General features: G+C 45.3%; 1 protein-coding gene across 2 annotated transcripts in view; it reads left to right on the top strand.

Moving 5' to 3' along the window:
* The first annotated feature begins 4 nt into the window (after nucleotides 1-4).
* HUNK (hormonally up-regulated Neu-associated kinase) overlaps nucleotides 5-25,116 on the top strand; it is a 77,587-nt gene continuing 52,475 nt past the window's right edge. For both annotated transcript variants that reach the window (XM_080376351.1, XM_080376350.1), the window contains exon 1: nucleotides 5-19,019. In XM_080376351.1, coding sequence (XP_080232477.1) covers nucleotides 18,759-19,019 — 261 coding nt within the window. In that variant the 5' untranslated portion in view covers nucleotides 5-18,758. The remainder of the gene's footprint in view (nucleotides 19,020-25,116) is intronic.

Genomic DNA, 25,116 nt, shown 5'->3' with positions numbered 1-25,116 from the left:
CTCTTCTCACCTCACTTACAGAGGAAGCAAAAAACCTGTTTGTGTCTAACTGGATAGGAATAATGTTTCTTGTTTTCTGTGTTTGCTTGTTTATTTAGGAGAAGAAGAATGAGATTACGCAATCAACAGAAACAAAGTGCTGTCTTTATGAAACCAGCTTACTGATTTCTTGTGAGTAAAGCCTGGGAATATTCACCTCTTCCAGCACTGACAGTTATTTTGCAAAATCAATTCGAAGTAGGATCAAACCCTGACGTCCTTACTTAATTTCACTGAGGTAAAGCTCCCATGCTTCAGTGGGTTTTGGTGAAATGTTTTTGCAGGTCTCTGTTCCTTTGCTCTGTACTCAAGCTCCCTCTGGCATCAGTAGGTCAGAAGCATTGGGAGCTTTGTCCTTCATGGTTATCACAAAACTCATCAATCTCACTTTAGGTCTCAAAATTTGAGTTTGTGCCAAACATCTTAGAAACAATAAATACTTCCCTATTGTTCCTTTTAGATTCTCTCCTTCCCTCCCCATATAAGTTAGGGCAAAAGGGGTTCTGGATTTTAAAGTGATTTCTGTTTGTTTGTAATCAGTTTGCAGTATATTGTTTAATCTGTGTTTGCAGTAACCCATTCTGTTGAACCTGTGTTCAAGTGCCTTATTTTATGTTGTCTTTGTTAGATATTCAAAAACATGCTCAGTCCTTTTTTCTTTCCCCATAATGATTGGTACTCAAAAAGTAATCAAGAACAATAGATACGTGTTTTGTAATTATTTGCTTTCTAGCTTTTGGAAGTTGGCTTTTTTGGTTTTTCTTCCTCATGCTGATGAAAAAGTGTTGTTTTTTTTTTAAACATAAAGATATTTATGTAGTCACTACTTCAGAAGATGGGATTTTAAGGCAGCTAAGTGTCATGGGATGCAATGGGATGCAAAAATTCTGGGTACTAGCAGTGGTACTTAATTTACTATGGGATATAACAATGAAGTATTTAAGATTAAGAAGGAGTATGTAACTAAGGCATTTTTGGTTTTGCAATGTACTGGTAAAAAATTATAGTCAGATTATACTTGAGGAAGGAGAATCTTATACAAGAGACAACAATTCTTGGGCCTAAGTTTGTAAAATACGGCAATAAATAGATGTGTCAGTGTGGACAGATCGCTGAGATTCTCTTGATTTGGGTGTGTATTTTCAATGGGGTTCTGTGGTGCTGCTGCAGCCCAACAACACAGTACAGGGGTAGCAAATGCAAGGTTCTCTGAAGTGCCCTAAGAGAAATTTGAACACTTTTCCTTGGTACTGTTGAGAAGTACCAGTGGCATGATTCTTGTTTGTGGCATCTATTTAGCACTTCAGGTTTCAGTGTGTTGATTTTGGGAATACAAAATAAAGACAACTTGCTGAGCCACTGGCTACAACTGCTTCCAAGGCAAATGACATTATTTGGCTAAGATGCACCTAAAAGCAGAGCCTTGTGTCTATTCTTCCCCACTCTACCAACATTAGAAGGATGTTTGCAAATGTGACAGGTCTGAACTTTAGTAGGAAGCTGTCACCTTCCAGATGAAATTCCTTCACATTAAATCTAGGCGCTTGTTCTTTGTCCACTACTATTTCTAGAGCAAGTAATTCTTCACAGGCTTTACTGCTTAGGTTTAAAACTGGTTATGTTCTGGGTTGGTTTTTTCTTTACTACTTCTCTTACAGCCACTGGCCAGAAGATGGCACTTATGTACACACTAAGGAGGGGTGAGTGAGGCTGGTACATTTAGCTGAACCTGTGTGTGGAATGACAGTAAATATCTTGGGCAAATAACTCACAGGATAAAAGATCACTTTGATCTCATAGCGCATGAGGGGCACAGATTCCAGAACAAAGTTCAGGAACTTGTTACTCCATATAGAAACTCTTTATTTCTTTATTCAGGAATAAGGATCTGATATGCCCCTGAATTCAGAAGGCAATCATCAAACAAAAATCCTGTATGTTGAATGTTTTGGTTTTTTTCAAGGAGAATAATCTAAAAGCAGTTTCTAGCACTTTTTTCTGTTCCAGCTGAGGTTTTGTGCTACACATTAAGGCCCGGTCTAAAGTTTATTTTCCACTGAAATAGCTTTATCACCTGTTTTTTTGTACTTCTACTTGCTCTTCCTCACCAAGTTATGATATTTATATCCCTCATGGAGACTGAGTTGTACTGTTCTCCAACAGAACTTTCTTATCATACCCTTTTGTGATAAGCCATCCCAACATGAGCCTTTTTATCCCAGTATAACTTTGTCAAACATTAGGGACATTGCTCTAAGCTAGTCTTATTAAAACAATACAGCTTTTCTGTGTAGCCAGGTTTGAAGGGATGGAGCTCTGAACTTACATGTAAGAGGTTGCGGGGGGAGGTTATAAGGTAGCTGCCATGCATCTAGGCAGTTTCCCAAGGCTGTCAGCATAGTTTTGTGCAGATCATGGGGACCATCTAAACTGGAGCAGAAACCAGAGTGGTTTGTCTGGCCTGCTGTGCCATGCGGTAGTGCTGCCTAAAATCCCTGGATTCATGCCTGTGGCGTTCTCATGGGGTCAGGATCCAGCCTCCTTCTAGCCCTGCTTTTTGAATAAATCTTTTATCAGGGTCTTCCAGGGTTTTGATGACATGTCAGTTCATTATACCAACAGCCATAGTCAGTGACATATGTAGGTTGGTGTAAGTTACACAAAAAATCCCATTGTTTGCATGTGGAGTTAGCACTCATGCGTGCAGGATGCTCATCAATCAGGTCTGCAGGTAGAAGCCCTGTGTTTTTCTGCAGAAGAGCAGTAGACTGTTTGGTGGTGGCGTAAATTCCTTCCAGCATGACACAGAGCATACCTAGGTGTCCTATCACCATGGCTGAGGAAGAAATTCAGTTTACGTGCTTTGCTGAGACAACCAGAAGATTCTAGTTAGGAAGGTGGTTTGTTGGGTGCTGAAGCTCCTAAAATAGTTGAAGAGCACTCTTGAAATCCTACTGTTAACATAGGGTGAGCCTTGGTTACTTTGTGGCGGTACTACAGGCAGCCATCCCAGGCCCGAGTGGTAGCATGTTAAGCTGTCAAGCATGATAATGCCTGCAGGGTGCTAAAAAATCTGGAGAATGCCCTTTAGTGTTGTTTGCTGTCCACAGGGATGGCAGACTTGATTTTGGAGGGCAGTCTCAAAGCTCTCACCAAAACCAGCAGACACTTAGAAATGCAAAGGCATTTGCCGAATCCATGAAAGCACTCAGAAGCCTGTGTCCTACAGAAGTCCACAGGAACTGGATAGCCACGTTATGTCCAGTGTCTGTGCCCAGGTCTGTGTATGGGGGAAGCATGATGGGCACCCAGAGGAGGGACCCTTGTCAGATGTCCCAGTGCCATCCACATGCTAGTATCACCTGCAGCTCCACATGCAGTATGGAAGCGGGAGAGCAGCTGCAGGGTCCCTCCATCATAGTTTCATTTGGGTTGAAAAAGTCTTGAAGATATGAGTCCAGCCATTAACCTAGCACTGCCAAGTCTGCTGCTAAACTCCATCCCTAAGCACCACATCTACATGTCTCTTAAATACCTCCAGGGATGGTGACTCAACCACTTCCCTGGGCAGACTATTTCAATGCTTGACCACACTTTCAGTGAAGCAATTTTTCCTAACAACCAATCTAAACCTCCCCTGGCACAACCTGAGGCCATTTCCTCTTGCCCTATCCCTCGGTACTTGGGAGAAGAGACCAACACCCACCTCACCATAACCTCCTGTCAGGTAGTTGTAGAGAGCGATAAGGTCTCCCCTGAGCATCCTCCTCTCCAGGCTGAACCACCCCAGCTCCCTCAGCCGCTCCTCATAAGCCTTGTGCTCCAGACCCTTCCCCAGCCCCGTTGCCCGTCTCTGGACACGCTCCAGCCCCTCAGTGTCTTTCCTGCAGTGAGGGGCCCGACACTGCACACGGCATTCCAGCTGCGGCCTCACTGGTGCCCAGTGCAGGGGGATGGTCACTGCCCTCGTCCTGCTGGCCACGCTGTTTGGGTACAAGCCAGGATGCTGTTGGCCTTCTGGGCCACCTGGGCACACTGCTGGCTCATGTCCAGCTGGCTGTCGACCAGCACCCCCAGGGCCTTTTCTCCAGGCAGCTTCCCAGCCGCTCTGCCCCAGGCCTGTAGCGCTGCGTGGGGCTGCTGTGATCCAGGGGCAGGACCCGGCACTTCTTCTTGACCTTCATACAGTTGGCCTTGGCCCACTGACCCAGCCTGTCCAGACCCCTCTGCAGAGCCTTCTGACCTTCAAGCAGATCAACACTCCTGCCCAACTCTGTGTCATCTGCAAACTTCAGACTACTGAGGGTGCACTTGGTCCCCTTGTTCAAGTTGTTGATAAACAGGACTGGTTCTGGGAAGCAACACTTGTGGTTCCTGGCTGGGTGCAGCCCAACTCATGCCATGGTTGTGGGTGCACGCAATGTTTAGCCCCAAACCTTCCCATGTTTAGTGGAAGTGGGAAAGTCCTTTGGGTTTTTCAGGATTTTAATTTTTAATTTCCTGTTAAAGAGGAGTGTTTCTCTATGTTAGCTTCTGTAGCCTGGTTATGTATTTGTACTCTCTTGCCTCCTGAGAGCTTGCTGTGGCACTCTAGTCTGGTGATATTTGGGTTTCTGCACTTGCTCCACTGTTGCTATGCGACCAACCACCAGCAGCAATTTGCATGACCCTTCCTATGGATGATATATTAATATGCAGGAATTAGTGCTAGCTGTGGTTGGTGATGGAGCCATTCACAACCAGCCTTCTCCTTCCTGCCTACCTCTTGCCTCTGATATTGCTTGAAGTGAGTTACTGTATGTTGTTTGATACTGGGTAGCATGTAAGAAGTGAATATTGACAGAAGCAGGATGTAAGTGCCATGAGGGTTGTCCTGGGTGAAAACATGAAAATGCTCAAGGACAGAAAATAAGAGCACGGTCTAAGATTTGTGTGGCAATCCATTATATGCAACTGAAAGTTAGAAGGCTACATCAAATAAGAAGTCTTTGGGACAGTAGATGAGCAATTCAAACGCTTGTGAAATCTAAGTGTGCTTTTGTGGCGTGTCGAGAAACCTTTCTGGGTAAAGGTTAGACCCTCTGGCCATCCTTTTGGTGGTGGCATAGTCCTCGGGGTGGATTTTCAGAGGCCGAAGTAGCACTTAGGCTGTTGATTTCTGTTGACTGCCAGTGGCAGTTCAGTACCTGATGGCTGTACCTGCCTTTGAAAAGTCTCTTTCATAGAGAGGGATTTTTTGTTTGGTTTTTTTCCTCCTTTTTTTTTGTTTGTTGGTTTTTCCCAAACCAGAACAGTGTTGTTGGAAAGCAGTGGTTGGCATTGTAGCGACAGGCACTGCTGAGTGCCCCGTGGGCCAGCTACCTTCCCTCCTCAGCACTGCCACACATCTATCTCCTTGAGCAAAGCACCTTGGCTGGCATTTCCAAGAAGGCTCTGGTGTGTGGCATGTTTTTTCAGGCCATTCTTCATATTCTTTGTACTTCTAGAGGTGCCATTTGTACTCTTGAGTACAACTAAGGGGTTTCTGTAAGGAGCATTCTTAATATATTAGCTGAAGTGAATTATTTATTTGAGATCAGTGCATTGTTTTCTGTTGACATATCATGTAAGTACGTATGTAAATGGAAGCATGATATGTAAAACGTGTTATCCTAAAGTTAAACCAGAATAACTTTATAACTGTCTTCTAATTTTAAAGTATTTGCAAGGTCTCTGGTGATAAGTTGGCTGAAGCCATAGTGCCTTCGTTAGAGCGATCCTTGTCCTGCACGTGTGTATGCATGTGTTTAATTTTCCTAACGCTTATGTGCCTGGGGATTTTTGTGTGATGAGAAATATACATTGCAAAGGTCTTTTCCAATATATTCATTACTTTATTCTGTTTTCCTGTAATTAATCTATATCCAAAAATATGAGATGTTGTAAAAATATAGGAAAGTTTATAGTGGATTCTAGGAAAAAATATCTTGTCATAATCATACAGGTATAGTTGGAAGTATATTAATGTTGAATACATGTACTTCTAAATAAGATTTTTATTTAGATATTTTAATCAAATTAGTGATTGGGACATATTTCAGAAGTAGTTATTTATGACATTTTGGAAAGATTCTTAGAACTGTTCTGTATTTTTGGTATTACAGTATTTGGAATTCAACCAGCTGGAAATGAGATACATTTGGCATGGACTGTGAAGATACGTGTACTGTGCTTTGAATGACCCTGAGGTTTGCTATCATTCTGCTACTTAGAATACTAAGAAAATGAAGGTCATGTAATTATGCTTTTTGTACATGTTTTTGTGTTTTGGGGAAATGAGGCTTTAATCTGGTCACAGGTATATGTCATTATTGATTAATTGATTGGATAAAACCTTGGCTATTGAGAGTCCAAACCTTTAACTCCCTCAAGTAGTAATGCTTATATGTAATAATCATCCTGTTATATCACCAGGGTTACTTCTAAAAATAAACTTTTGTAAGAACGGACTAATTCTGAATATTATGCTTTATGTATATTTATGTATAGCTTTGCTGCACTTAAAACTACTTATTCTATCTGTTTCAAGATAAAGATCTACTTTTTTTATAAGTCTTATTTCTTATCCTATGTTACTGTATTTTAGGGAACAGACTGAAGGAGTACTTGTAACTTTAAGTGATTCAGAATGCTGCAATACACTTAATAACAAGGTATTTCATTGTAATCTTGCTATATAATTGTCACTGTCAGTTGATTGGTTTTTATACCCACTTTGACTGTCTGGCATAGTAAAATATTTTGCTGTTTATTTGAGGGGCTTGCAGGATTATTGGCATCAGAAGCAAGCTGATGATGGTTAAGTGTGACTGGGCACGTATCACACTTGCTTTTCCTGCTCCATCTCTGGTCCTTCAGGGGCCAGCAAGCAGCTGGAAGCACCTTGGATTCTGCAATTGAACTTTCCTGCAAAATCAGACTTGTTACAGATGGCTCATACCAGAACAGCAACTTTAAGCTGCGATTGTCTCTGTTCTGAAGCGTTAGGCATTTCACACAATGTAATCCAGGTAGGGGAAAGGTCTGCCTTGGGAAAATAGGATGTGCTTTATGTTGTATGGAGCCACCTGTAGTTTTCTCTTTGTAAGTCGTTTGTCTCTTTGCCCATTCAGCTAACACGTTTCCATGCTCTGATGGTTTTACAGAAAACACTGCATCTAAGGATCTGTGAAATTTCAATTACTTGACCAAGAGGGCAAGCAGCTGATTTGCCAGGCCCTTCCCGATGCCATACAAAATATATATAATAGTGAAGAAGAACACAAGGTCATCAGAGGTCAAATCTCTTATTTTCCATATGATGGATATCCCTAATTGAAAGGTAGATGAAGCAATTGAACCGTTGTCACTTTTCTAGTGTTTTCTGCCAAACTGCACACGCGCTTAGGAGCTCAGCACCTTTGTAATGAGTAAAGCAAGAATTTCTGCATTTTGACTGTGTACCTAATATTACCAGGTATTTAAATATATCCCTGGATTCATCACAAATACAACTTTGTCCCATTTGTCCTTCACCCTTCCATATTTTGCAGCTTCTTCTCACCTTCATTCTAAGTCTGCTTCTCTCTCCCTTTGCGTTTCCTAATTGCAAGCTTGTGACTAGTCCTTCAGTCATCTTCCACAATAAGTGAAGCTGAGTTTGTCAGGAGATAAAATATTTTGTTAGATGAATGGATATAGCTGGAATATTAGATGAATGGATATAGCTCCAGTGAAGCTAGTGAAGGCTGATGAAACTGTATCAGTTGATGGAATAATGTCTCTTCCTATAAATGATACTCTGCTTCACCTTTCCACTCTCCCTGTTCCAACAACATCACTTCCAATTCTGATGAAAAAACTTTCTGTCAATTCTCAGGGGAGAATCTGGTTCATTGCAAAAGAATAATTGTAATTTATGGTTCATAATGCCAGATGGGCTACTGTGATGCTCTAGCCTGCCTTCCTGTTTGACACACAGCATCAGGCTTCTTCCTGTTTGAAATACAATGTCTTTTAGAAAAACATCTGATTTTGATTTAAAGAATTCCAAAGAAGGAGACACTGTCATAATGCCTCACTGGGTTGCTGTGGTGGTTAATTACTATCACTGTTAAAAATATGTATCTTATTTTATAGCTTGAATTTGTCTAGATTCAGCTCCCAACCACTGGATCTCATTATAGCTTTGTCTCTGAGTCTGTGTTCATACTTAGACATGCAGACTATGAGCAATCACCCCCTCCCTTTGTTAGGCTCAAAAGGACCAAGTTCTTCCAATGTAAAGTGTATTATTTAGGTCGGTCTTCACTCCCATAGCTCTTTTCTGAATTTTCTTTAGTTTACAAGCTTAGTCCTTGAATTGTGGAGAGCAGAACCAGGTGCAGTTTTCCAGATGGGATTACAGAAATGCAGAATATTCTGATCATTTAGCAGCTTTTTTCTTTACTCTCCCCCTACTACCCCTGTGTATGCATTTATGGGCCATGTTTTAAATGAGCTAAGGTGTTATTTTTGATAGGTAGAAATACCCACCCAGTGCCTGAGTCACATTATCTCTTTTGGCCATTTAAGTTGAGAGCAGACAGCAAGTAGCAGGGTCTGAAGGTGTAATCAAAGCCAAAGTTTTCATGAGTAATTCCTCTTCCCTGCCAAATATGTCATGATATTTAGCATTCATCAGCCAGGTGGATATATCAGTGCTGATTCAAGGGAGAAATTATGTGTTTGCTATAGAAACAGGTGCAGAAATGAAAAACCTACTGGGTTTTGTAATAATCAACCTGATATCCTGATCTATTTGCATCTTTAAGTGATTCTGTAATCATGTAAATATTCAAACCCAGAACTATTTTTTTTTCCTCTGTGGCTCCCCCCCCGCCCCTCCCATTTCTCTAGAAAAAATGTAAAAGCTTTATTTGGACCCAGCAGTAACCGGCTTCCAGTTTTCCACTGAAGGATTTACAAGGATGAGTTGACTGGAACCTCTGTGCAGAAAATTTCTAAGCAGCACTTTCTACACCCAAAATTGGTTTGGTCATTCCATATGTATTTAGGGCTTAATTTTTAAAACTTCCTCACTAGAAGTGGTCTGATTTTTTTCAACAAGAGTGTTCGTTTGGGCATGGATTACCTGTGTAAAGGCAGGCTTGAGAGATCATATATGCTCAGAGCTAGACTAAATGACCTGTAGAACACTAACCTAAAAATCCCAAGCAAACAAAAACCCCAAAAAGATCCCCAAACACATAAACCAGAAGGGAAAGACAAAAAGAGCTAAGACTTCTTTCAAGCCAGCTTTGTGATTTTTGGAGGTGTGAAGAATGATTTTTAGATGCTTGGCTTGCCATTACTGAATGAGGGCCTCCTTAGCACCAGCTCTGCAGGAGAGCTGGCTGAGGAACTGGGTGGGAGTCCAACAGCCAGCCCCTCCTGGTGGTGCTGGGAGGCTGGTTTTAGTCTGCAGCTTCAGGATTTTCATGTGGAGGTAAGGCTGCAGCAAAACAAAACCTTCTCCAAAACCGTTATCTCTGTACACTTGAGGTTCGGGAGTTTTACCTCAGTACACTTGGCAGTTCTGGAATCCAAGATTGCAGCAGGGGTGCCCAGGACTGTGAAGATGTTTTGGGTACCCCCTGTCTGGTGGTGGAGCCAGCTGCCCATTGTTGAGGGGTTTGAAATGATGCATCTGGTGATGCTGCCAGATCTAGGGTGTTTTGGACAATTTATCCAGACCCGGTAGTTGCAGCAGGGAGGAGCACTGTGCAGTGGCAGCTGCTGAGCACAGTGTCCTGCTGAACCGGCTGCGGTTGTGGCTGCCAGGCAGGCCACTGTTGAAGAAACTGCTGTTTTCTGTCGAGCTTGGCAGTTTGCCAGCCACTTTAGCAGTCTGTGCAACTTTCCTTCTGCTGACACTGGCCAGCTGCTATCCTCTCCCTAAGCACTGGAAGCAAATCCTCCCCTGGCATCAGTGGGACCAGCGCCTGAGTGGCTGCAGCAGCAGCCAAAGTGGTATCTGAGGACACCATTAAGAGAAAGAGCAACAAAATCCTGTAGAAAAGATTTTCACCAACATTTTTTTTTCTTTCTTTTGAGGGAAGTTGGAGCAATGATGTAAACTGTCAGTAGTCCCAGAGTCCCACAGTCCTACTGTTTTGTGTTCTTTGTCTGAACCAATGTGTGAGGATTCGGGCTTCTGAGACTGAAAAATGAGCAAGAATGAAAAAATAACCCGGAGAAAACCAGAAAATAAATGGGAGCAAATATCCCTTTGAGTATGCAGTGAGCATCGTTCCAGATAGGCTGGTTTTGGCCAAGTTCTCTGTGACAGAGTCAGGGGTGGCTTCAGGAGGAGCTGCTGCTCGCTGAGGGCACCCAAGCCAAAAGCCGGGATTTGAGGGTGTTGTGTAGCTGTGCAGAAAGGGAACCGTGCAGCACTGAGAGATTCGGTTGTGTGCATCCTACCCATGTTTTAGTCCACAAGCTTCTGAAGGAAGGATTTGCACAGTGTGTCCCCAAGCTTTTGCAAAGAAAACTAGAACAGTATGATTGACAAAAAAAAAAATATTAAAAAAAAAAAAAATCATACTGCAGGAAACTTTCAGGTGAATGACAAAATAATTACACAAGAATACCGTATGAGGTGCACTATCAAGAGGGAGGTTCCTTATGAAATACGCAGTCCCATGTTTCCAGGCATTGGTTCTTGGGTTGATTCTGATGCTTGAATCCAAGACCACCAGTTTGGACCAGTGAAACAGTGTAGCTTAGACTGAGGCTGCCTGAGAAATTTCCTCTTTTCCTCCAAGTGCTATCTTGACAGCTGAAACCAGCCAGAGAGCTTTTGCTGACACACCCTGAATCTGAACATCTGGAGAGTGTAAGCTCTGCTTTCTTTGTGAAACATCCTCAGCTCAGGAATTTACTTCTCCCAGTGGCCTAGCAGAGCCGACGTCCATTGACCTTCAGGGCCCATCTGTTTTCTCAAATTTTTGCCTGAGGGTCTGGCAGGGAGGCTTATAGTTAACTTGTCCTGTGGGACTCTGTGAGATGAACAGTGGCCAGCCTGGTGTGTATCTGTGGTTTTAAACAATGTATATGTGTCCAGGCTTTTACAGGGAAATTAAACAAAAACATTTTACCTTACAGGCATTTTACAATAAGCAAATTTATTGAAAGAAACTCCTCAGATTTTGGTACCTGTGCTATGAGGGTTCTTCATGCTTGATTGAGAAAGTGATCTCTCCCAGGCCATCCATTCTTGATCCTGCAAAGAAAGCATATCACAACTACCTCCATGACAACAGACTGGCACGTGTTTTATGTTCAGGATTAGACCAATACTGAATCATTAATTACAAGAAGCCCATGTGACAGAAAACCCTTCTTATCACTAAAAGAATTTAAAGGTAACAAAGAAGCACATTTCTTTCTTTCTTTTTTTTTTTTTTCCTTCTTTCTTCTTGCATTCAGTTCGGTTAGTCCTTCTTTTAAGCATGTAAAGGAAAATGCAAGCCTGGCATCAAGAAGAAATACCTGTTGATTGAAATATGTATGGACTAAATGGAGGGTGGTAAAACAGGTGCTAATTAACTCATTTTTGCCATGGTTTTGCCATAGGTATAAAGTCTGGTGGGAATCAAATGATGTTAAAAACTTGTTAGAAATTACCCTGATCACAAAGGGATCATACTGTCCCAACTGGAAAGCTCTGACTCTGCATAATCATCTGTTTCCACTTGAAATCGAATGCATTCCTCCAAGACACCTATGGCTTGGCATGGCTGCCTGCTTCCTGTGCAGCATCACATCCTTCCTTATGTTGTTCCTGCTTCCAGCGCTCATTCTCTACGCTGTTTCAGCCTTTCAGCATTTGCAGAGCTCTGGAGGCAAGGGTCAGAGTCAGATCTTTGCCTTTTTACTTGCATGACCTGTCCTATTAAAACATGAATGTCAAAAAAGAAACTGTGAGTTGATCCTATACTTATTTTCATGCTTGCAGAATGCTGTGCACCCCTTTCTTTTTGTGAGTTAAGAATAGTCCTATATAGATTTTTATGCTAACCATGAATTTTTAGAGATTTCAGATACTGAGTCCCATTTAGGTAAAATCGCACAAACAGGATTAATAATTTAAATTTTAATTCATCTATTGTTGAGCTAATAGCACTTTAGAAATGTTTCAGGACTATGTCAGGTTGTGAATCTATGCCAAAGTATTCACCTGTAAAAAATTGTACAATTCATAACTGAGTTTCCCAACTCTGAATTTTTTATGTAGTTTCAATAGTTAGGGGAGTTGCATACAGAGACATGACTTGCAAATGTGATTTGCAATAATCGTGCAGCAAGTCTATCTGTATAAAAAGGAAGACACTTAGAAAATTCATGTTTTCAGTTGCAAAGCACCAAGATGAATTTTCATACCTTAGTATGGGACTGTGTTCATTTCAAGATTTTTAATCTGATTCAATGTGTAAGTGTACTCAAATTCTAATTAACATTAAAGATACTAACAAGATTTGTATTAGTAGCAGTTTTATGGGATTTGTGTGCAACAGTCAAAATGATGGCTGGCTGAGCTTTTTTTGTTGTTTTTCCTTGCCACATTATGCAGTTGGGAAGATGCATCATTCCTTTTATTTTTTTCATAGGTGAAGTGTTCCGCAAGCTAACAGGCTACATGTCTAGTATACTATGAGCCCATGGGAACCTGTTTATTGATGGCATGGAGAGTAGTTACTCTGCATCTATTAAGAACCAAGGAAGCCTGGGCCAGAGCTGAGATGTATGGAGCTGCTGTACGTAACATCCATATAACTCAAGCTAAAGCCAGCCCGAGCTGAACCATAAGCAGGTGTCTGACACAGTGCTACTGACTGTGCCCTGCGTGGCTGCTCCTGCTGTACGCCACTGTGCAGCAGGCTTTACACACCTTAAGGAAGGAGCATGAGTTGGCAGGTAGGAGCTGGAAGGAACACGACCGAATTAGTCCCTGTGCACATCTGTCTGATGACAGTAGACACCCACCTTGCTGCTCCTATCTGTGGAGGAAAGCGGAGCTAAAGCAGAGCTAGCAAAGACAGTGAACGGTTTGACCTGAGCCCTTCAGATCCTGTCCCTAAGTGGTTATGCTCCTATAGCCCATAGGTGTAGATTATGTATCTGCAATAGTTTTGTGATAATGTGCACCTTTACCACTGTAAAACTCTGCTTTCCAACAATTCATTCAGTCATCAAAAATTCTTTCAGGCTTAAACAAAACGTGGAAGTCTTAGTTCAGGAGTGAATCACTGGTTTGTTCACATTTTAGCATGGATGTAAACAAGATATTTGGAACATCTCTTGCAAGAAAGCATTTAAATAGCTGGCTTTCTTTGGCTGAAAAACCCCCGATTACTAAAGTTGCAAGCACACAGCAGACATGGGCTGATGGCACTCAGTCTGCAGTGACAATGGGAAAACCACCAGTCCTATATTATATATATGCTGGTACTGGGATGTTTTCTGACATACTGCCAAGAAAAAGGAGAAGTGTAAGGAGGTACAGTCTTACGGCTTGAGGGCATCTTGATTCTGATTTTCCATTGTGGCAGTTACCTGCTTGAACATCATCTGGTATGATATTAGCAGGATTGTTTGGACTAGCATCAGTCCCTACTTGAATATAAAACTTTATTTCAAATACATGCTCATCTTCATTCTCTTTGCATTTAAATCACTTTTAGAGCACAACAGCGTGCCATCATGACACCATGGAGTGACCCAAGAAGTTCACCGAGAGGGCTTTGTCAGCATTCGTAATACCTCACACCTTTTTCTGCATGATACACTCCAGAGATTCACAGATGTCTGACTTCCTTTTCCTTTACATGTCATCCACCACTGATGTCTAAAGGCTTCTGTGAATACAAGTATTTCACATAGGCATAATTATACAATACTGTTGTGTTCTCTCATATGTAAATGAAACTTAAATTCAAGGTCCTAAATTTTATTACATCATGTGGTGCAAGGAGGGTTACACAGCAGTTTAAGTTCATAAATTGAACTTCTTAATGAAATGTGAAAAATAATAACATCAATACAGCAACCTCCTGTTATTTACTTTGATATTAAATTCAATTTGGTTTATGATACCTCCAGGTCATCACACACTCTTGATTTATATATTGGCTGCAGAGAACTATATTACAGAAGCTGCAGGGCAGAGAGCAAACTGGAGATTCTGGTGGGAGCACAGGAACAGCAGGGCTTTTGGTGCTCGGAGAGACAGTGACAGAAAACCCCATTGCCAACATATCTGTGTAACAGTCATCAGGTAGTTTTAATTCTTACTTAGGTACTTCTGCATATATATATATATATATTTTCTAAATAATTTTGAGGACAAAAATTGTTCAATATTTTTCAAATACAAGTTTTAAGCTTCTGAAAGCTGAACTATACAAGTCCTCTTCCTGCAGCCATTGGAAGGTGAAGTACATTCATTCTCTATGGTTACAAGACTATGTGGATTTAGAAATACCACTGTCACCATGAGCTGAATGGTATCTCCAGTACCCATATGTAGGCACGTAAGTCAACATCACCAGTTGATACTGGACATCACTGTTACACTGAAAGGGTTGTTGTCTTCACTGCTGTGCGTATTGCAGTATAAGGGAGAAAGGGCACCCTTGCTGTACAGGGTACATAATCTGTTATTGTGGAAGTGTCAGTAAACTCAGGTTCTTGTCAGTCTGAACTCAGGGGTTTAAGCACTGTAAAACCCCATGTCTTATAAATTCTTTAAGAACAAACACAAATACATTGTCATTTCAAAAAAAATAATAAAGCCAACTGGTTTAAATAAATAGCCCTGTAGTATCTGAAACCCAAACATCACAAAAAACCAAAACAAACTACAAAACACTACAAAGAAAACCCAATCAAACCCCAAAATGCAAAACCCCTGCTTATTTTAAAGCAGAACAAAATACCAAAGACAGCATAAGTAATAGGATAACTTTCTTTTTTTAACTTAAGATACCAGTACTAAGTCAGGATTTCTTCTACAACCTGAAGTCAGCAGTTAACCATTGACTTCAAAAGGCCTGGTGATATGGCAGGTAAACGGTAAATTACCCACTTTTAATTTAACCAGAACAGAATGTACTCATTGCTCTTGTGCAGCATTATTATGAGTTTACCTGCTGCTTCATTTACCATCATACCACTGAAGAGAGATGAAATTTCATCGTTCCTTCACTCAAGGATCTCACATCTCTTCAGAAGGATGAGTGAGAGCAATTAATTTGAATTACATATGCAGGTGAGGTGTAAAGGAGAATTTGAGCATCCCAGGCGACAGCCCCATGCTTCCACGAGAAGTGCTTGGAAATCTGCCACCACCAGCTGCACCAGAAGAGGCAACAGCCCAATAAGGTGAAACATTTTGCTAACAGGCTCTCACGGTTACAAACGTTTCCTTTGCAGTGCCATGTTCTGCTGCTGGACCAATGTTTTCCAGTTCTGTCCCCATCCATATCTTCCTTGGACATGACAGAGTAGCCAGCGAACTTGTCTGTTCGCTGTGTTTTTGACCCCCTGAAGGATTCAGCCCAGGTAGACCTTGACACTGGGGATTGAGCCCAGGGGCCTCCGTCTTCCTCGTGGCCACAAACCTTCCACTCAGCAAGCCAGTAATACATTTTACTACAATATTTTAAAATGCTGAAGGTGACAAAGGACGATACTATCGGGGTAACTCTGAATTTCTTTGCTTTCATAGGTTTAAATCAAGTTCTGAATTATTTTTAGCAGTTTGTTATTACAGCTTTTGCAACCTGAAGACAGACTACTGCCTTTAATTCATTAGTCATTTCAACAGTTAATCAGAAAATGTCATTACCTAAAAAGACTGCAGCTCAAAATAAAGCACACTGGAGTTAAATTTAAATTAAAACATGGACAGAAATGAATGCAGCCTTTGATCCCCCTTCCATCCAGACTGCACCCTGATGGGCACAGCTGGACAGGATAGGAATCGTGAGAAAGCAGCAGTCTCGCCTGTTTAAAAGGATACTGTCAACTCATTAAGTCCTCAAGTTGAGTCAATTAAAAAAAAAAAAATGTTCAGTGGGTTCTTTCAGAGCTCTCCTAATGTTTGCTGCAATGGCTATTTGTTGCCAGTTTCATTTTTATAAGAGGCTGATTTTTAGGTGTTTGACTGAAAATCGTACCATTAACATCTGTTTAATCATCACAGTGGCCAAACCTATGTTTCTGTGAGCTGAGTGGGAGCCGTGAGCCCAAACAGAGGCACATCCTCTGCCTGTCTGTCTGAAAGCGTGTTCCTTTGGGCAAGGCAAGGGTCCTGCTCGTTTTGTAGTCTGTGAGGTTGCCCTCTTTCCCAGGTGGCACCAGCAGGGAAGCAGAAGACAGAGGCACGTGGTCTCAGCTCCCTTCTATGCCAGAAAGGATTAAGTGATGGTGATGTGCATCCCTTTTTCAGGCATCCCTACTTACAGGTGCTGAGGCTGGCTGGCGTGGGGTGGCTGAGACAAGCTCCATAGCCAGGGAGCAGAGGATGCAAGCCTGTGCATGCAGAGCATCTCTTGCTGCATAGCACATCTTGCCATTTAAACTGTGAGCTGGCCTCCTGCTGCTAACCAACTCATTTTTTACCTTGCAGCTCTCCCTGCCCAAGGGCAGGCTGTCACTGTTGAAACAGGGCTACGCCTTTCCCCTGCTCCCCACTGCTGCATATAAGGATTAGCCAGAAGCTGCATCCAGGCGTGTCTTCCAGCTTTTCCTTGGGCAGCCATGTTTCCTTGTCCAGCACAGGCAGCCTGGAGCTCCTCACTACCAGCCTCCCTGGGCAGCTGCCCACCTTCTGCCTAAATCCAGACCTGGGTATGTTTTAATATGATTAACTACAGCATGGGAAGCTGGGACCGACATGGGGGAGACTACAGATCGTTATCCGTTATGACTGGCACAGTAAAATCATGATGTTGCTCTGCTCTGGCTTAAATTAGTAAGTTTTACCAAAGCAGCAACGTCAAGGAAAGGTGGTGTGGAAGGAGCACAGGGCTCATCAGCACCTGCGCCAGCCAAAATCTGATCAGCGATGCAGTTAGACCACTCCAGTGGAAGGGACCAGAGGGGTATAGTTCTCCCAGAAAAGTTATAGGAATTGAGACAGAAGCAGAGGCTAACGGGCAGCAGCGTGGCGTAGAATTGGTTTGACATTTTTAAGCAGTGAAAGAGCTTAAAAAGCTGTGGCAGCAGAGAGTTGTGCCAGCCAGCCCTCTAGTGGGAAACTCAGCTTCACATGGGGCGGGAGTGTGATTGCAGCAAAGCTCTAAGCTGGTTTTTATCAGGTACAAATGCATCTTTATGGGAGGGTTTGCTGACATAGCTCGCATCTGTTAGGGTGCGCGTGATTTCTTTTTTTCAAAGTATTAACTAATGTGACTACGCAGGCAAAACTTGAAAACATAGATTAAGCTTGGAGATAAATAGGGGTCCTCGATTACTTTCTTGCCGAATACCATGGTAAAGACAGGTTGTAGGTTAAAGTCCTTATGACCCGAGGCCTTTCAATGAATTAACTGTTGTGTTACATCTTCCACAGCATGAGCTGAAGGCTCCTGGCATCACTGACCGTCGGAAGCTCAAGGCAGGGTAGCTCTGCCGGCTCTCCTCTCCCCGCTCTCCTGCTCGCCAGCGCAGCCCCCAGCTAGGTGGGAGGGGGCCGGGCAGCGAGAATGGCAATAACCTTTCTGCTCCCTCTCCACGAGGGGGGAAGATCGGCAGGGAAATGACTGTCCCCTGGAGGCAGCCTGCGGCGGATGGGTACCCAGGTCACCTCCCCTCTCCCGGGCCACCGGGCCCCGGAGAGCATTTGGGGGGGTGCAGACTGTGTGTGGGGGGGCTCAGCCAGGGACTCCGAGCTGCAAAGCAGGAGGAGTTGGCCGCCGGCAGAGAGCCGAGCTCCGGGAGGAATAAAATGGAGAAGCGGGTGGTGAAGGAGGCGCGGAGCGGTCGCCATCGCGTCGCGGTAGCACGTTTTCCCCCCACGGGGCTGAGGCTCGGGCGTGCTGGGGAAGGACTGTGGGGAAAAGCGGCACAAAAGATACTCCGGGCAGGAGTGAAGCCGAGCCGCACGCAGGCGGAGTCACGGCGCTGCCCGGGAGCCGGGACCCCGCTTGGATTCCAGGGAGGGATGCGCTGCCACCCCCGGGTTCGGGTGCCGGGGGAGGGGGCGGCCGGATTTGAAAACACGCAGGCTGCCGGGCTCGGGTGGCATCTGCTCCCGCCGCCAGCGAGCGGATTAAATTACCGCAAATTCAAACTGAACGAGCCCTTTCCCCCTCCCTCCGCCGGTCCCTCCCTCCGCCGGTCCCTCCTCCCCGCTCGGCGCGGCAGCCTCACGCCTGCAGCCGCTGCCGGCGGGAGCAGAGCAGAGCAGCGGCGGCGGGAGGCGGAGGAGGAGGGGAGGTGCCGGATCCAATGAGGGGCGGCAGCCCGGGGCACCGCGCCGCCGGCTCGCCCCAGCCCCGGCCCCAGCCCCGGCCCCGGCCCCCGGCCGGCCCCGCTCCGCCCCCCGGCCCCTCCGCCCCAGCCCGGCCGGCGGCGCGCTCCCCCGAGCAACTTTGCTGCCCGCCCGGTGACCGCCCGGCGGGCCGGCGGCAGGGGCAGCGGCAGGGCCGGGCATGCCGGCGGCGGCGGGCGACGGGCTCCTGAGCGAGCCGCCGGCGGTGGCGGGCGGCGGCGGGGAGGCGCGGAAGGCGGCGGCGGGCGCGGAGGGCAGTTTCCTGGCCGCCTGGCTGAGCGCGGCGGCGGCGGCGCCGCGGGAGCGGCTCCGCGACTTCCAGCACACCAAGCGGGTCGGCAACTACCTGATCGGCAGGAAGCTGGGCGAGGGGTCCTTCGCCAAGGTCCGGGAGGGGCTGCATGTGCTCACCGGAGAGAAGGTACCGCGCCCGGACCGGGGCCGCCGCGCACCCCTGGAGTGGCTGCCGGCACCCCGGCGCGGGGTTGGGGGGCGGGTGAGATGGGGGCGCTGGGGCCCCGCGGGCCGCGAGGGGGAGACCCCCGGCGGGGACGGGCCGGGACGGGGGGCGCCCCTCTTCCAACTTCCCGGCGGCTCTGCCGCACGCTGCGGGCTGCGAGCGGCGCTTCCCCTTCGCCCGCGGAGATTTCCGTGGCTGTAATTCTGGTTCTTCCTCCTGAAGTACTCCAGTTGCCTTGACCTGCCCGTTATTTTCCCCCTTCATTTTTTCCTCCTTGTTTGTTTGCTTATTTTTTGCGTCAGAGATGTGTTTGTAATGGTGAGACCTGTATTGCCGAGGGCCGGTCGCTGCGTGCCAGCCTAGTCGCGACGCTTGGCGTGCAGGTGGGCACAGGTACTCCCCGCTCGGCGGGGCCGTGGGCGATGCTGCGTGTGCCGGCGGGGGGAGGGGGGGGGGGCACGGCTCGGCGGTTACGAGTTGTTGGTGCCACTGCACGGCAAAAGATACGAGGTGCACCCCGGATGGCTTTTTTTCAAGTGTGCTGGTTAAGAAAAGTCGGCGCAGGGCCTTTGCTTTTTGTTTATTATCTGGAACCTTTTGGTGGAGGCTTTTGCCCATCCATCGGGATCTGTCACAACGTTATAACGAGTAGCAGGGGCTTGGCTGGGCAAGAAGCAGAGCAAGGGCAAGCCTGCTAGGCCCCCCGGTGAGGAGCTGCGCTGCTCTTGTTTGGACTGTCTGAATTCTGCCTCTGTTTTATCAGATCCCTGACAGAGGGCTACCCAAAGCAGGACGCCTTATTGTTGCTGGAAGCTCCTTGGACCAGTGGGGCCAAGTACGGTGCAATTTCCCCCAGCTCCAGCAGCACTGGGAGTGTGCTGCTGTTAAGGTTGCATCTTGGTAGCTTGCATTCCTGCACTCTTGGATATTTCTTGGTTTTTTTCTTTTTCCATTTCACTAAATTTGTCACGGAGTAGAATTTAATATAGGGCTGTGAATTTCATCATGAGAAAAATGATAAGGTTGGTGATTATTATCATATAGGAATGCAAAAAAAAAATATGTTGCTCTCTTCTGTTACCAAGTGTGTGCTTCTCCTTGGTAACAGATACATCCAATGATCCTCCAGTTGATAAAAGGCACATGCACACACACGTCCTTCCCACCTCCACATTTTTGGATTGCTACATTTATCTCAGTCTGCTAAGAGGGGAAAAAATAAAAAAGACCTATCACACCCTGCTCTGTCTCAGCTCCCAGGCCTGCTGCTTCCCGCCCGCCCCCCCTCCCCCCAGTGTCTTCAATAACACACTGTGACAAAGTGACAAGCAGGAACTCCAGGAGAATCACGCTTCCTTCCTGCTGAGCTGCTGTGTCCGTCTTTGTGGACAGGCATGATGATCTCTGAGCTCTGTCTGACCTGATCTTGTGCCATGGGATCAAAGGAGGCTCTTGCTGTCAACTTCAGTGGGTGAAAGATCAGTCACATAGTTTCAAAATGACTAATCAAAGGTCCGTTTTCCCAGAAAATCCACCTATGTAATTCCAGGTATTTATGGATAAGCAATTTGAGTTAATGGAAAGAGAGATAAGAGTAATTAATGATTTGCTTCAGGTGAGGTCCTATCTAGGTGAGGTTCCTCCCTCTAACCGGAGGGGTGAAGGCTTCCCATCCCGCGTGTGACCTCACGTGAGAATTTCACCTCGAGTAGAGAGCTGATGGACACTCGGCTCTTCTGGGCACGTTCCTCTGCCGAGCTTTTGCGTGGCCTCCAGCCAAAGGCAGCTGAAACATGCCCAGACTGGCTCTGCCTCACAGCTGCTGGCAGCTCTGCCTACATGGAGCCCACCACGGGTGACTGAGCTCTGCCTGTGATATAAGGAAGAGAAGGAAAACATCTGCTTCCCTGGATTGCTTTGTTTTGGTGTGCAAGGCTGTGTCGCAGAGGGGGCTGAGGGTGGCAAGGGTGGGATTGGGAGCGAAAGTGCGAAGTGGCATGAGAGCGGGGACTGGCAGCAGCAGGTCATGGGAGGAGGTTTTGTAGGAAGAGGACATTTTACATATGAAGTGGTTTATCTCCATGGCAAAGTACTTCTGTAATAGCATCCTGATACATGAAGGGCCAGATACATTCATTAAGCTATATTTGTGCCTTCTCAAAAATCTCGGCGAACAGCAGACCAGGCGCTGGAGAGTTAGGTGCGACTGTGCCAGCATCCGAGCCCAGGTGACACCAAAGCTCAGTGCAGAGCTCCTCCTCCTCTTCCAGAGGTCAGGTGGCCCAAGTCAGGCTGGAGTTAACGGAGGAGCTGTCTGAGACATGGCATCAGTAGATGCACGTGACAGTTACCTTCTGTCATCTCTCCCTACCCACCTCCATCCCTAAACTTGTTTTGTCTTCGAGGGGAAAATCCCTGAAAACTTGACACCATGTTCCTCCAGAAGCTGGAAGAGAAGATTGCTCCATAAGGTCCTCATGCAGTCCCTCCTTTCGTGGGCTGAGCCAGGAATTGGCTGTGTGTAGTCTTCCAGTCTGCTCAGTTGCGGAGGAAAAGTTAATCTGCAGGAGTGTGTACTTAATACGCTCACAAGTGTAGTTCAGTGAAGCAAAATGTGGAAACAAAGCCGTCTCCTATGGACAGCTCGCTGGATCAGAGTAATTGCTGCATTTTTCAAAGCTGATGTTTTATGAGTCTATTATTCCAGGATTAGTGCCTCCATGTATTTTGAAAGAAAAAAAAAATAAAATATTGACATCTGATTTCTGTCTTGTAAAGCCGTTGTTGAGCAAGGGCATTGCCTAAATTTCAATACAATTGCCATAATAGTATAAAGCGAGGTCTTACTACTAATGTCTGGTGGTGGTTTTGGCAGGGCTTGGGCCCTTATGGCCACTGAAATATCTAACTTCAGTAAGGGGGGCCTAAACAGGTTTTGATTTGCAGCAGACTTTAGCAACTCTGGAGGAGTTAATGCGCATTATTGTTTCAGAAAATGGTGTGTTTAGAAATGAAATCTGTGGATTAATGAGTCCCCAGCTAGGCTTGGATCCATCGCACTGACACAATGCATTGTACAGAATCAAGGCAATGCGGAGCAGATGCCAAAAATCTGCCATTACCTCACCCTGAAATTGCTAGGAGCTAAAAAGGTCTTCAAAAGAGCATGAGATGTTACATACTGTGGGCCAAAAGCTAGTTACTTTACCGGCTGCTTCGAGGGCAGTTTGATGGACGATGCGTTTTGAGTGACCTGAGTGGGACAGGAATCAGCAGCTCCTATGAGTACCTAAGCATGAGAAGGGTGAGCTAAGGTAAGATTTTTAAACCTTCCCTATGAACATCTTTTAGCATTGGACTTTAAATCAAATCTTTTTACGGTACCTCTTGTGGTTTATATTGCCATAATGTCAGGCATGTTATTATTTTCTGGGCTTGAAAAATGTTTGGTAGTGCCTGATGCAATTAAGTGTGTTCTAGCTGAGCACAGGAGAATGTTGAACAGATTATTCTTTCCATTGCTTTTGAATAAAAATATCGCAGCCTATAATCTGACATTTTTGGGTAAAAGGCTGATTTGTCAGATCAGCTCAGGCAGTCTTTATTGCTAATCCTAAGGAAATATAGTTCCTCTATGAAAAGCAGGCCAATTTAGCTTTAAATTGCGGCTCTGAAAACCCGCTGATTTAGCTGTATTCTGCTAACTTTGGGAGCCTGTGCACAATATACTCTTGGATTGTTTCAAGCCTTCTGCTTGGGGCTCAGGAGGGGCAGTCACTGGGCGGTGGGAACTGGGCAAAGGCAGATGTTGCAAGACAGTGATTTTTTGCATTTTTTAGACAGCTGAGATTACGTTGTCATCACTGTGGTGGGGGTGGTATGAGGCTCTGTGACTAGGCTGAATAGGTTGTGTTATCTGCTGTGGGCCCCAGTGAAACGGCTGAGTAGGTCCATATAGCATTGCGGAGTGACAATGTATTGACAATATATTGAGCCAAAGTTCTTACAAACAAACTTGAACCGAGATTACATTTAACTGCTTTTAGGTGTAATCTTTAGCACTACAAAAAAAGAGTCATTGAGGCAAAGTGAATAATTTGATTTCTCATCCGCCAAAAAAAATTGTTTATCATTTTCTTTAGAGCTATTGTTAAGCTCAAAGAAGATGAATTTTTAGTTATAGTTAGTCAGGTGCCTTTCTGCGACAGTGGGAAGTAGTGGCTAAAAATACAATTTACCAGTTTCTTCTATGAAGGCAAAGCAATTAATATTAAAAGTGGCCTTTTCACGAGAGAGTTGGTGTTCAGAATGCATTTCTGTATTAAAGAGGTAAAAAAGAACTAAAACCAAGGGGTGTATTTGGGCACCCTGGAGATGCAGGGGTGGGTGAGTGGGCAGGGCAGCCGCCCTGCAGAGAACTGGTAATGCTTCTTTGGCCCCGGCAGGTCCTCCTCAAAGCAGGGGGGTGTTTCCAAGGGCACCTGCGTGGCCGTCACCTGCTAGTGATGCACAGCGCTGCGTGCATTACGCGAAGTACACAGGCGCAGCAGGCGCGTTTCTGTGCAAACTTGGTGCTTTGCCTTCACCTTCTGAAGTGCTTTCTGATGAGCGTGGGGGGAGCAGTGTAGTTCCCAGCCTTTTTGGTAGGTGTGGAGTGACTGGGGCCGGAGCTACGGCCAGGGGAGCCCACGTGAAGTGGAGTGGTGGTCAGGCAGGTTACGTGACAGCTCTACGTAGCCAAGTGGCCGAAGAAAATGCTTCCCGTGACTAGGCACAGGCTGTCAGTTTAAGCAGCATTTATGTAAGTGAGAGTGTAGAGAAGTCTGTGTCAGTATCTGGCCCTGGCCCTGCACCCCTCCTTTCCCTTTGCAAGCCCCCTCCCACTGCAGACCCCTCTGTCCCCTCTTTGGGTAGGACGGAGGAGGCAGCTCTCACCTCAGCCCATCAGGACCTGTTAGCCAAAGCAAAGGCTGTAGCAACTGATTCTTCTAGCTACCACTTAAGAGAATAGAGGCAAATGGACACAGAGAAATACAGACAAAAGTGGTGCCCAGTAGACAACAGCAGATGTTACGGTGCTGTATATGCTTTCACATGTCATGGTGTTAATTTTACCTTGACTAAATTCACTGTTTTCCTGCGTCTTCTAACACAGACTTCAGGGAATGGAGACACTTGGTGGCCAAAGGCCTTTGGGCGTGTTGGCAGGCGAGACCATGCCTTGTTAATGCCCTTGGTAACTGTGCCTGCACCGGGGACCTCTCTTCATCTGGGAAACCAGCACTCGTGGGGGCTCCCCACTGAGGGTTTCTATGCCGGGCCTAGCCATTGTCGGCCTTCTGCGTATCTCAGGCTCCGGCGTTGCCCAAGTGTGCTAGCACTGGCTTAAAAGCTGGGGAATTTGGTGTATACTCATATATAGTTCTAGGATCTTTACCTTTGTCTGATTTCTGAGTTTCGGGAGCTGTGAGTGTGTGTGTTGGGGGGTCACTTTCATGTTTGTACCATCTTGCCAACCAAATGGGCCAGCAAGTTACTTCATTGCAACAAAAGTTGAGTGTCTAAGGTGGCTGCCAGTCTTTTGGTTCAACCCTTTCTTTTTTTTTCCTCCCCTAAATATTTTGAGGTTGCAGGTAAAAGTGTGAAACTTGGAATGCCTTTGTTGCTTTTGGTGGCTTAGGGGGTAAAGCTGCAGGATTTTAATTTGAAATTTGATCTGTTATTTTACGTTCTGCTTCCAGTGATACCTGTATATCAGTTTCCTATATGCATTTGTTCTCTCAATCCAAGTATTTAATTAGTTCTCTTTTTACCTGTTGGTCTGCATGTTCTTAAATTTTATCTCTGTCCAAAAAAAAAAAAGCTTGTTTTGAAAAGTGCTTACTGCACATCTGCATGGTGGCATCCTCCTGGGAGGCTGTTCGCCTTTATTAAGAGCTGCCAACTGTTGCACCTGGATGATATGCCACTCTTAATTATATGCACTGAGGGAATAAAATGAGGGTGTTTCTGCAGCCTGCATTTTGACATTTCCTTGATTCTAAGTGTTTGCTTTCAC

This window comes from Falco punctatus (genome assembly GCF_963210335.1).
Source record: "Falco punctatus genome assembly, chromosome: 2".
Lineage (NCBI taxonomy): Eukaryota > Metazoa > Chordata > Aves > Falconiformes > Falconidae > Falco > Falco punctatus.
The sequence above is the reverse complement of the archived record's forward strand: the minus strand, read 5'-3'. Positions and strand labels throughout refer to the sequence as shown.